Genomic DNA, 13,275 nt, shown 5'->3' with positions numbered 1-13,275 from the left:
TTTCTTGCGAAAACGAGGGAAACGCGAGTTGTATAACGTCATTTTCGAGATTCCCATTGTTCATGACCACAAACCTAGATAGAACTATGAAACAAGAAAAGAGTAATCAGAAATACAGCCAAGTCCCTTGAAATCCTTAGAGCATGCAGCAACCCCGACGCTATGAATGGTCCTTCTTTTGACATAAGATAAGCTCCAAAGTGAGAATCAACAACTAGTATATGATACAAAGCCAATCCATACGGACACAATGCTCACGCTTCGTGATAAATATAAATGAAAGGTGGAAGACGGTCCTCCGTTTTCCAGCAGATGGAAGTAACCAAAACAAATTCCAGTGAGTTTTTTTTTCCCCTTTTGAAGCTTTCTTCTCCCCGGTCCGTGACGCCAATGATGATCTCAATGAGTAGTAACATGAGCGATGCTGAAAGCAGAGCACCTTAAACAATTGAGCTTCTCGTTATGGTGCTTCGAGAATGATGGCCCAGGCACACGACTCGCGACCACGCTATAGTCCACGGCTGCGCATCGCCCGGGTTGACCGATAATGTAGTTTGGGAAGTTCCATTTCGACATCGATGCCCTCGTCGGCTTCCATGATATTTGGATCCACAGCCATAGGTGCCATGGGATCTGCTGGGATAATAGGTTCGGCAGTTTCGAGCTTCGCGGGCTCCAACTTGTTCTCTTCCTTAGTGGGTGTCGGGCTACTTTCCTTGAGGCCGACGGCCATGTCGCGGCGCATACTTATGGGCCGCCGTGTCCGGACTTTGCCCATCTCGCCTGTTTCCTTTGCTAATTCAGGCTCTTCGCGCTCTACGCGCTCCATTTCTGTCTTGGCCATCTCAAGAACCTCAGTCAGTCGTTTCTGTACTTTACTGATCTCGTCGTTGCAGTCGCCATCGCGAAGGAACTGATGAGCACCGTGCTCACACATACTCTGGACAAACTCGAGGCCCTTGTCCAGCTTATCGTATACGTCTGGTGGTTGGTCGCCGGCACCGGGTCGGGATATTGACATAGGACCGAATCGCCTGCTGCTCATGTATCGAAGTGAAGGGAGAGCGTCGTCATTATTTCCATCCTCTGATACGTCTTGCTCCGCAAGCTTCTTGATCTGGGCAACTCTTGCGGCCATCTTGGCTTTGCGCATTAGGTTTCGACTTGACGAGACGAACCTCACAAGATCGTCAAAGAAGCTCTGAACATAGCTATCATAGTAGACAATGATCATGCTCCGTGTTCGATAAGCGGCAGGGGCGTCTTCGTTAGACATCATGGATGGCGACTTGGGCTTCTTCCTGACCTGAGCTCGTGCTCTAGCTTGTGCGGCTTTGATGATCTCTTGTTGTTGACGAATAGAACCTGGGCTTGGGGTATGCACCTTAGGTGTCTCGGGCTTGACTGGTGTCTGTGCTATGTTGTCGCCTGTGCCATCTTCGAGGATGTCCTCATTCGCTGGAGCCTCGGCGTGAACTACTGGAGGATCATCTTTAGGCTTGAGTGACTCGGTTGAGCCTTTGTTGCGAAGCGACTTTGTCTCCGCACTTTTGCCCTCTGCGGCAGCAACAGCGGCCAGCTCGGCCTGGCGTCGGTCGATCTGGCCACTGAGGTCGTCAAGTCGTTGTAACCAGTCCGGAACGTTGTTGACAAGATTCTTAAGCGCATCCATAGCCATGTCGCGGAAGTCGGTTTCTAGCGGTGGAGCCGTGTTGGCTAAAGGTATAGGGGCCAGGTGATATTCACCCGACTCCCTAGCTGTCGGATTGAAGAATGGCAATATATGCTAGAGCTGGGGAGCTATGTGTTTGCAGACTTGCGGCGAATGAGGTAAGTTGGGAGATTTGAGTTGTATTGGGACCTGGTGGCAAATAAAGGTAGGATGATCGACAGTGTTTCGTGTTGAGTCAGATGGATCAAAGTCCAGTTCGTGGGTATCAAATAGAATCAGTGAGAAATAATTGATAAAGCAAGCACCATAGCACCCAGGTGGGACAGAGGCAGAGAAATTGGATCGTTTCTTGGGTGAGACTCGTATCAGTCCTCTTTTGTCTCGTGATGGTCGTAATCGTCGTAGGCGTCGTTAGATGATACAAAGGTTCTCCCTGGATAAGAAAGGGTAGAAAGGTGTACAACTGAGTCAATGCAACTTGGTATGAATTGGGCAAAAGGGTCAAAGAGCTTGAAGTCGAATTTCCAAAGTTGCAGGAGAATAGAGGATGTTGCAGGTGTTTAAGATTAAAGAGCCAAGGCTGGTTGGTTGAAACGAAATGATTCGAGTTGGACTTGGTTTGGTTCAGGCCTGGTCTGACGCTTGTTGGGTCCACTAAGATGGAACGAACCTGGCGCGATGTTTGGGTGTTGGTTGTGGAGAGAATAGAACCAACAGCTGAGGCCTCGGAGAAGAGATGAAGATGGAGGTGAAAGCAAGGTTTGCAACTGTGAGAAGTCCACTGTGAGCGGTTCCTCAATTGATTGCTTACGTCTCGTCTCGTGTCGTCTTGTCTCAACAGGGCAAGGGACTCGGCAGGTCGGACGGAGGCTCAGGCCTTCTAGGGAATAAGTGACCGGGTGGGTAGTGGGAGTGCGGCGGGGAAGAATGGAAGCTAGAGAGCGCGGAAGACGGGAATTGAAGCGTTTTAGAGAGTCCAAGTAACGACTCCCAGGGTGAATAGACCCGATCCGAACAGCCCTGTCTAGGGTTTTAGTCTTATCCGATCTTGCACTTCCAGTGGCCTTCTAAGCTCCTCGGATTGGCTGAATGGTCTCTGGACGGGCGAGGGCAAGCCACAGTCCACTAATGACGGGGGAGTTTGAGCTTGGCTCAGGCCGGTTAAGGGCTGAAGCTGGCTGAGAGTTTGCTGCTTAGGGCGCGGGAGTTGCAACGATTTAAACCCCGAAGCGGTAGAGGCGAAGGGTAAGAATACAGAAGAGGGGCCAAGGAGCCGAGATTCAAGAAGAGATCGGCTGCAGTGGGAGGAGAGGAGAAGGAGGAGGAGGTTGAATGGGATGGTGTAGAAAGAGAGAAAGAAAGAAAGAGGACGAAGGGAAAGACAGGCAATTAGAGATGCAGAGTGATAACCTAAGCCTGTACGTAGCCCAATAAACGAAAAAGAGAACAAGATGGAGAGAGGGTTGGTGTCAGAGGGAGGGGAGCAGAACAAGCATGAACATGGGTGGTATGGATACCATGCGAGCGAAAAGGCGGGATGGGGATGGCGAGAGATTTTATTGCAGCACAGTAGCAGCAGAAAGATGCAGATGCAGATGCAATGCATATTGGCATTGCATGGTTCAAGGTCATGGTCAAGGTAAAGCAAGGTCGCTGCAGAGAGTGGAAGAGCGAGGAGAAGGGTAAACAGAGCGAACGAGCCTACAAGACGGGGTGTTTCTCTAGGGGGTCAGGGGCGTGTAGCATTAATGTCCCCTACACCACCAACAAGTGTGTACTTCAGAGGAACTCTCTAGCACACTGCATATTACATACAAAATGCATGTACTACATACCACTCGTACTACACCCTTGAGCACGAAATAGCAAAGCAGAGCATAGATTCAGTGAGAGGGGAATTTTGGCAAAGTTGAGATGGGAAAAGAAAGATTCTTCCATTACAGGGATTGTCGGAGGATGGACAACGGCGGCTGGGCGGCAGGAATCACGGCCGCGGCGGCACGGTGCAGGCCTGGCTATTTGCAGTGCCTTGGCTGATGTCGGCTTTGAGGAGCAAGAAAAATCAGGGTGTCAAAAAAGTAGCGAGTTAATTGACGCTCTAGGTGCATACCAAGCTTACCTGGCTATTTTTGTCGTCAGGATGGATCAAGATGGAGCTCCGTCTGGTCTCCCCAACAGTGGAGAAGAGGTTAGGGGAAACATGCAAGTAATCATGAGGTGACATTGTTGATACACTGACAACTGTACCCGTGATGCTTTGAGATACTCATGTTGCCATGCATTGAAGACGGCCTACTCGTTGAACTCTAAAAGAGACCATCACGGAAACAATCAACCTGAGTACTGTACATACTGAACAAGGACCCTTGCGAGATATGCCACGGGGGTCAACTTCAGGCAAGTGTGAGATGTGCGGGATGCCACGCAATGAAATGCATTGGGGAGAGAAATGTGACTGACGTTTTAAGGGTTCGGGATTAGTTCAGTCGAGCTAATAGGCTAATTGTGCGTCTAGTTGTTTGTGGCTTGGTGTTGATTTTTGACACAAAACTGTCAATGGGTCTCGCTTTGTGCTTTGACGTCTAGCTCACCATAAATGAGACAGAATTTCTCGAACCCAGTAGTCTCTCCAATGATCAGCCACGCTGCAGGCAACTCGGATATCATCAATCAACCTCTCTCTGGCTGATATATACTGTGTTGTAAAAACTGCGTACTCGTAAACGGGGAATGTTTCCAGCGGGGATCATGTGGAGCTGTTGAGTAGAGCCACGGCCCATGATGCCCTCTCTGGCACAGACAGGCTCATGCATGACAAGTCAAGTCGCAAGGATTCAGATCATACACTGTTGCCGCTATTATTACTGAATACTATGTAAACACAGACCAACAGGAGTTTCCTCTTTCACTGGCCACAGCGGATTCTCCTGTTCACGAAAGAAGTGTTCATGCATGATATGACATGACCAACTTATCGTGTTGCACGAATCCTTCAGAAATGGAAGAAGAAACAAATAAACGCACCGCTCTTCCGTCGATCGCATCTCGCCTTGTCCAACCCTCGGCCCGCTGCTCATGGCTCTTCTCTCACAATATCCGCAAGACATTCCCTCGTGCCGAACCTTCGGTGACGGAAAGGAGAAAACAAACACGGAGGTTGTTGAACATCGCCCTCGAAGCCTAAATCGGGTGATTCTTGCGCTTGTAGGACATTGCAATGGATCTACGAGAATGCCGTGTTTGTTTGCATACCAAACCTCCCGAGATCACTTTCGCTTATTTTACTCTCTCATTCTCATTCTCATGATATGATGGTTTTCTCGATTCGATCTGGAGCTTATCGGCCAACGCGTATGTATGTATTATAGTCTGATGTCAAGCTCAGAATTTTTGCTTTTTGTATAACCTACGTTTGGCTGTTAACCCTTGACGAACTTAGACCCCTGCACCCCACCTTTACATTATTTCCCTTCTTTGATTGCTTTGAAACTTCGGGTAGGACAAGACTGTTGGCACTTGATAGTCAGAGAGCGTTCCCCCAGGGACAGTCTGATATGTATGTAATTATGGCAGACCATTCTCAAAGCTTGTGGTGGTGATAGACAGGTCCTCTGCTGTTGTCAATGACGCTTTGTACCACCCAATCTAAGACTTTCCTGTAGGTACATCCATGATCCACCCATGGGTGTTGTTGCGGTTCTGCAAGATGCCATTATCACTGCAGTTATCTCATTTTAAAAATTATAGAGACAAATTCGACGTTTCCTCCGTTTCAAACCCATGGTCTACAGGGACTCATTAACGATGTGTTATAGACTACCGCTTCTTTGGTTTCTTCTAGACGACGGGAAAAAATTCTTTATCTGGTTTCTCATCAAAAACCCTTGTCATACCCTCCCCATGCACGATCTTCCTCTGAAACGACCTACCTACAGAGGAAGGTCGAGAAACACAACACCGCACTTCCCGTCGTTTGTGCGATCAGAGCATAAACTGAATATCGCATGGCTACCGGCTCGCGGCAATTCCTATAATAGGTAATGCCACAGCAGGCGGAAACTATCAGCCTTGTTCCTCGCGAACTTGTCATTGTGCTGCATGACGATACTTGTTGTTAGTGACACTGTATCCGTACTTGATGATCGTCTTCAAGGAAGACAGGGTTTATCAATCTCCGTCTCTAGAAGCCCACATGTCCTATTGAATTGTCTCAAGGATGAATAGTCCGACGGATATTAGGCATGTTCTCAGGAAATTCTATCCGCTCTTCGCCAGACCTTAACTCAATGGCCTCCTCGAGAGGAGCGTGTTGGTTCTTATTTCCTTGGTCAAAATCGAGTGTAACCCCAAACAGCTGACATTCAACCTGTTCTTCAACCTCCAGAGAGGCTGTGCCATCGCCGCGTGTTCATGTCCAACGGCTAAAGGACAACTCAACACGCAGCCAAGCCAAGGAGATCATCTCCCATAACAGTGCATATCAACGTCGCATCAACAGCTCGTAACATGACAATGAATAAAACACACTATGATCGACTGGTGATTGTTTCCTATAGTAGTTCTGCAGCCGATGGTTCACTAACGTTGTCTAATGAGAGAAAGGCCAAGCTGTCACGGCAGTTCAAACCATTCTTGTCATTTGTCCGATCCGTAGTCTAGCTTTTTTTTCCTTTTCGGCTCTATTTCTCTTTTCCTTGATCGGCTTCGCTTGGCTTCGCTTCCGCGATGCTAGTCCAACGGCCAACTAACAAGCTCAAGTTTGCGCCCGGGCATGAGAGATATCCATAGTACGTAGTTTCTATACGCCTTCCCGTCTCGATACGTTTTTCAATTCGAGACGTTTGGGCCCTGATCGGCAAGCCCGGTGAAATTCGTCAGGGACGAATTTCTGATACATTAACCTTCAGAAGTATACAAATTTATGCCGTTTTATACCTAGCAGAATTACTTATAAAAAGCTGCAAAAAGAGTAATATTTCTTAATAACCTTACTTAATTAGGTAATCTAAGCGGCCTCTACTAGCTTGGTATATCTAATATAACAGTAGTTAGTGCCTAATTAGATATAGCTTACTAGGAATTATTTAAATAGAGCTAAATTTAGCAAAACGGTTAGAATTATATTACTTTATGTAAGAAAACGGTAAAAATGACTTCCCTGGTGAATTTCGCCGGGCTTGCCGATCATACCCTTGGTCTGCTCGGCACTTCTGAAGCGAGGACAAGCAGCGCGTGCAGTATCCCCAGTCATGCTATTTCCTGATCAACGGAGTCTTGACCATAGAGATCAGCAAGGTTCTGCGGGTTGCAGGCGTCAACAATTCATCACCTGACTAGACTTGACTCTGTTGGTCTAGGTTCATATCCTTGAACAAAGCAATTTGCCCTGTTTTCTCTTCAGCAGAGCAGGGCTTTCAGCCAACAAGTGCCGTGCCGACATGGATTCAAAATATCTCATCATAGTCGTTACTATTAAAGAACCCCAGTTTCTTAAGAATGTTGGTTGCTGATCCACAAGGATGAAAAGGTCTAGAACTTGACTAGACGCTTGGCTCAAGACGAATACAAACGGAATTTCTGATGTATTCCATTCGATATCTCGGCGGTATGGACGTTAGGGTATGATCGGCAAGCCTGGCAAAATTCACCGGGGAAGTCATTTTTACCATTTTCTTACATAAAGTAGCATAATTCTAACCGTTTTACTGAATTTAGCTCTATTTAGATAATTCCTAGTAAGCTATATCTAATTAGGCACTAGCTATTATTATATTAGATATACTAAGCTAATAGGGGCCGCTTAGATTACCTAATTAGGTAAGGTTACTAAGAAATACCACTCTTTTTATAGCTTTTTATAAGCAATTCTGCCGGGTACAAAACGGCATAAATTTGTATACTTCTGAAGGTTAATGTATTAGAAATTCGTCCCCGATGAATTTCACCGGGCTTGCCGATCAGGGCCTTAATAAATCAGCCGTCTCTTGCATTTCCGAGGTTGCACTCAGAAGCATGAAGGATCATCAACAGCCCCAATCCGTCAACTCGCAGCAGAGAGTGTCATTCCAGTCATAGCTCTGAGAGTTGGATCTCCATAACTTAGACGCAACTACACATAGCAAAAGGTTTAGCCTGTCAAAGACCAGCGAATAGTGCCCGTCGGTGTTGTGCTTTGACTTTGATTTGTCTGGTCTATGAAAGGCCGGCTCGCTCCGCTTTGACGATGCACGAAAAACAGCCAAAACGGTCGAAGGGGGCTTGAGACAGTGGAAGCTCTGTGCTTATGACGATATACTTACAGGGTTCGTGTCTAGCAGTTTGGAAAGGGAGAACGAGAGAATATGCATTGAGACGGTCACTGAGACATTGACAGGCAATCAAAGACATGCATGGCAGATCCAAGGCACTCATGAGACCTGGCTAAGCTGTTTCGTATGCTGTAGAGTGCCGCGGGGGTTTCAAACTAGACGAGGCACTTGATGTTGTCTGTATGAAGCATCAACCATTATTAACCAAGATTCACCGTAAATCGCCAGAGGTAATCCATGCACACCGATGACTTGAATGAGAAACCTTTGCCTTCTCTTATTCTCTTTATTTCCGACTGACCTGCCTTCTCGGAACAGGTCCGATTAATCCTGGCAGCCATCAAAGTATGTTGGTTGTTAGTTTATCATCTGTTGGTCCTAAATTTCTTGATGACAGCCAAGTCTCATCATCATTGCTGCGTGCCAAGCTATACGATCAGGCACAGCACCGTATTCTGTAGGAACTCTCGTGTCATGCTGACAATATGCGACCGTCGCTCTTTGATTCACGCCACTCGTCAACTACCGGCGAGCTAGCCAAGCTAAAATCGCTGCTTTCTTCGTCGCATCGTTAGATTGTTTGCTTGTGGAGAGCTGTCTCTTTCTAGCTGCCACTTTCCTAGTTCTCAGCTGAAAAGGACCCTTGCATCGACTCTTTGGCAGTATAGCAGTTAACCTGTCGCACGACGGAATGTTGAGATGCATATAGGTCGTTTATTACCTCGTTCAAGAAAAGCAGATGAGACAGAGAAACAAGTTCAACCTCAAACAAACAATTGAGTTCAGCCTACATGCCTTCATGGAGATCTATGATCCCTCATGAAGTGGAGTCTCTGGTTTATTAGCCGTGTAGATCATGGCCATCTAGACTGGTCTATCCATGACAACTGTTGGGCTTACGACAATTCATGGAGCTACTCACTAGCCGCGATACGTACAGAAGGTAAAACCTTCCGGATCAATACAACATTACTGGCTGAGTATGGACTGTGCATCATGACGCTTATCACCTTGTGATGCAGGACTCAGGTTTGTCAACAATCTAGAAAGTCTACGTAACTATCAGCAAGCATGCCATGGTATTCTTATCATTCTAATGAGCTTGCGTTTCTTGATTCAAGTAATTAAACTCAATTGGGCCATGCATGCAGGATAACACGATATCTCCAGCCGCTTATCTTACAAGGTAGCAATACTCACCCAAGTTATTCCACAAAGACCTTGAGCAATCCGGCTTATCGATAGAAAGAGGTCAACGACTTATCTTAGACAGGGTTAAGGTCATACAGCAGCAGATCATCATCACATGAACACTATTTAGAGTCTTGAAAGAGATGGTGATAGAAGCACAAGTTAAGCAACTGAAGCCTCGAAGTTATTTATATACAACTACCAGGGGCTTTTCCATGTACAGCTAGGTGAAGTACCGACCTCGAAACTACGATGTGCAGCAACAAATACCCGAGTGAGTTGATCTATCATACTGTGAGGTTGTAAACCTCAATGGCAACATGCCGAGTTACACAATATGTGATTGACCGAGCTGAAATAAATACACATACTGGCCACGTGGTCGTATACTCTCAACGACGGTACTGGAATGAATTCGAGAGTTCCAGATAACTAGGTCCCAGAGTTCGGTTCACGCAAGCAGTGCATAAACACACTACGAGGCAGCCTTGGCCGCCACAAAAGGGGCCACTCTCAGAATACCCAGAAGAAGACGAGAAGAACGTTCTAAAAAGCCTTGTACTGTATCTATAACTATCACGGAGATATAAATTAAGGTAGTATAACAATATCATAAGCGAAGAAGCAAAGTGTGTTTTCAGCCTCACAATCTAAAGTCAGTCTGCCAAGATATTGGTTCAGGGTTAACGATAGCTTCAACGACAGCTGTGCCGTACATACTCGGAACTGAAGACAACAAAGGTTACCGCCTCATAGCCCTGGGAAATTGTCTACAAAGTCATCCCTACTAGTACTAGAAACTCTGAATGCATTGACAGATGACTCTTTCCTGGTCAAGGTCATCGTGAGCGGCGTATGGGTTTCGGTGCATTAGCAGGGTAAGGCCCCAGGGCGGCCGCTCGATGTATGTTGAGGCTCGGGCAATAGAGTATTCGGCAGATGTTAGTGGGGGCTGTGGTTACGATATCGATCACTCAGCACACTAATTGAAACAGCTTACTATTATATTTGAATAAGTCGATACACTTACAGCCTATATGAGTTTGATGATGATGTGTCGAAGAGGCACATACAATCTTTTCTTGCCGTATGAAAGTGCCGACATACAATCTTACAACGCACTGCTACTCAACACCATCTGATTCTGAGGACTCATATGTCAGCGCTACAGTGATCACAGGCACACAGAACACCTCGGTAGTTAAGTTCAAGCTCTGTTTTGAGCCTCGCTCTTCGACCCCAGTTTGTTCCGTATCGAGCTTTCGACAGCTTTACTTCTAAGGGTTTCCTCGGGTTGTCATGCCTTACATGAAAGTTCGCCGAACCATCGGCCATCGTCAGATGCTAAACCCTTACAGGAAAATCTCATCCTCCCCGGATCGATCCCGCGTGTTACCCGCCCATTAGCGTGGGCGTGGCCTGACTGAGGGGGTGAAACCCTCCGCTTACCTATATACACATGGTGAGTGCAAACTCACTGGTCACACAAACTCGTTGACTTATTAGGCCAAGATGGTTGAATCTTGTCAGCTATCGTGTCATGTCATGCCTCGGCTTGACAGATGGAGATTTACGCGCATGTCTGCTAATACCACTTACAACAGACCTTTCACGGGGCCACCATGCTTGAAGACTATTTAACGTTTCGCACGTGTCTTTGCGCACCATAAATACGATATAGGGACTCGCCTAACCCTCACCCTCACTCTAGCCTTACGCAGTTCAAGTCGTGTAAGCGCCCAACCAAGTGCGGGCCGCCTCCTCCAAAGCTTGGCTTGCATCTGTAACCCTTGTCCTGCTGTGCATATTCGGAGGTTACACTCAAGCAAAACTCCTTCGCCAACGGAGGCGGACCGACTCTACGAAACTTGCTCGAAACAAGAAATCGCCGTGAGCAAGATGTGCAGTTCAAGGATCGGAGGTGTCTCTATTTGTGGTTGCGAGTTGTATTGACAGAGTGTCAATTGGACACACTCATGTTACTAGCTGGAATAATACCCCGTAGCTCCTCCAGCCTCTCCCGCAATTTGACGGAGTACTTCTGTTGTGATGCACAGGGGTTGAAACACGCACTTTCACAGATGCGGAACTCGATGCGGAATTACAATCAGAGAGTTGCAGTTGAGAGTTGCAGTCTCGCCAAGTTGCATACTTGAACCGCCAATGCTGCTCTGACTGCTTGATACTGATGCATGAGAAACTATATGAGGTCCGTTCCACATACAGAACAATATCCGTCGTATCTATTCTCAGCAAGACACAGCGGAACTGAAATCGAAACAACTGAGACATGCTTCCGTGAGCGCCTATAGACGAGTCAACGACCAGTGAGAAAGCTCATCAGAGATTTATGATAGATTGCATTATGCATCTTTCTAGAACAGTCACTCCCGTCCCCAACCTCTTTCATTACAGCCCCCAATCGTGACAACACCCGTTGCTTGATGCTTGAGGAAAATCAAGATCAGACATGCTGACTTACCTTGGCCATGCATCTGCCTTGAATGTTCGACTGATATGTATGAACGGCTGCATGGGCACTTCCCTTCACCGCATCGCTCGTATAAACATTTCCATTTCGGATAGAGAGTTGAAGGTGATGCGTAATATCTCGTTCCGCATAACCGTGGGTAGCAGTCCGGTCCTTGACGGGTATTACGGCGGCGACTATCCGTAAATTACTAGATAAACTCGGTTGATCGGATCGCAGATCTTTGATCTTACGGGTCTCGTGTTGTCTTCCTGCTGGTGGAGTAATTCCCATCAAGTATTCTGACACAGGTTTGTACCGGCGATCCTTACGTGCATATGTTACTCGTTGAACTAGGCACCAGTTTTGAAGCCCTTGGCGTATAATCCTTCATAATAGGAAATCCGTGTCTGAGCACGGTTTTGGGTGTATTCTTCGCAGAATTGCTGACGTGCTCGTGCGATGTTGATGTAACGGAAATTGCTGGGCAGTATGCAATTGACGTTGTAATATTATGACACGATAATGACTGGTCTTATGCTTTGACCTCAGGATGTCTCGCACGGATTACAGGGCTGTGTAATACGAATCGAGGTCCTGGTTCAGGAAAACCACAGTCGAGACTGAGAAAGGCGATCGATGTCAACGAGGCAATGTTTGCGAGCGCATCTACGTACAAATCATCGGGGGAATAAGGCTAGTAACTCACTTGATATTGCCAGTGCTATCACATATCAGAAGTCTCACATTCAGAGTCCCAGTCTTGAGATTGCTGGCTTAGCCTTGGTGCAAAGCAGATATATCACGAGTCTGCATCATGATCGCCCCCTCTGGTGAGCTGTGTCTAAGCTTCAACGTAGCTATGATACATATATACAAATTGCAATTAAACATTCCGAGGTCAGAGTGGTGTTTTCACAACTGTTGTCTGGTTCTGAACCCATCTGGTCAATGAACATAAGGAGGTGATGAGTTCAATATCTACGACTCCTGGTAGGAATTTGAGAATAAAGGACTGAATCAAGTCTATACCAAGAGCTTGATTCATGTTTCTAAGGTTACAGAACTGTATCATCGAGTGTGAACGTGGGTGTCAGTCGTATTTAACTTACACACTCAGTGTTTGCCCTGATGAGGCGTAGGTAAGGAACGTAAACAATCACAGGTTGTCGGTGAAACATTTACATTCCAATTCCTTGTATTTTGTTCTATCTTTGAGTTGTTCCACTGGTAGAATGTGAATTTTCCCGAATTCAGACAAGGCGAAGAGGAGGTCCTAGGTACGCCTTGGGATACTGCCGCCGCATTAGCAGTTGTTCCTCAATACAACAGACACAAACTATCAACAATGACTCATTCCTTGTGGTCTTTGGTCGTCTGCTACATGTTGTAGGTACTTGAAAATAGCAAGACCCCCTATCCAATCTCACGAACAGGCCCAGTAGCAACCTCGTTGCCCCAATGATGCGATACACACAAGGACTGCTTGAGTTATATCGCACCGTAGTCCTGGCTAATCCGATGTATATATTGATTGTTTCTGCTTCTCTTGAGCTTTTTTGTGCCGTATAGACAGTAAAGCAGTCGTTGCATGATTTGATCGCGTTAATTCATTCGCCTGTCTAATGCTCAAC

At 46.6% G+C, this 13,275-nt stretch overlaps 1 protein-coding gene across 1 annotated transcript; it reads right to left on the bottom strand.

Annotated features, from left to right (window-relative positions):
• Positions 1–508: 508 nt before the first annotated feature.
• Positions 509–1,678, bottom strand: FFUJ_04547 (uncharacterized protein; the record flags this gene model as incomplete). The annotated part of the gene is made up of 1 exon (XM_023572154.1): positions 509–1,678. One exon carries the CDS (start codon positions 1,676–1,678, stop codon positions 509–511), a length of 1,170 nt encoding a protein of 389 aa, XP_023426332.1.
• Positions 1,679–13,275: the final 11,597 nt, after the last annotated feature.

The sequence above is a fragment of the Fusarium fujikuroi genome, chromosome FFUJ_chr02 (genome assembly GCF_900079805.1).
Source record: "Fusarium fujikuroi IMI 58289 draft genome, chromosome FFUJ_chr02".
NCBI lineage: Eukaryota > Fungi > Ascomycota > Sordariomycetes > Hypocreales > Nectriaceae > Fusarium > Fusarium fujikuroi.
The sequence above is the reverse complement of the archived record's forward strand: the minus strand, read 5'-3'. Positions and strand labels throughout refer to the sequence as shown.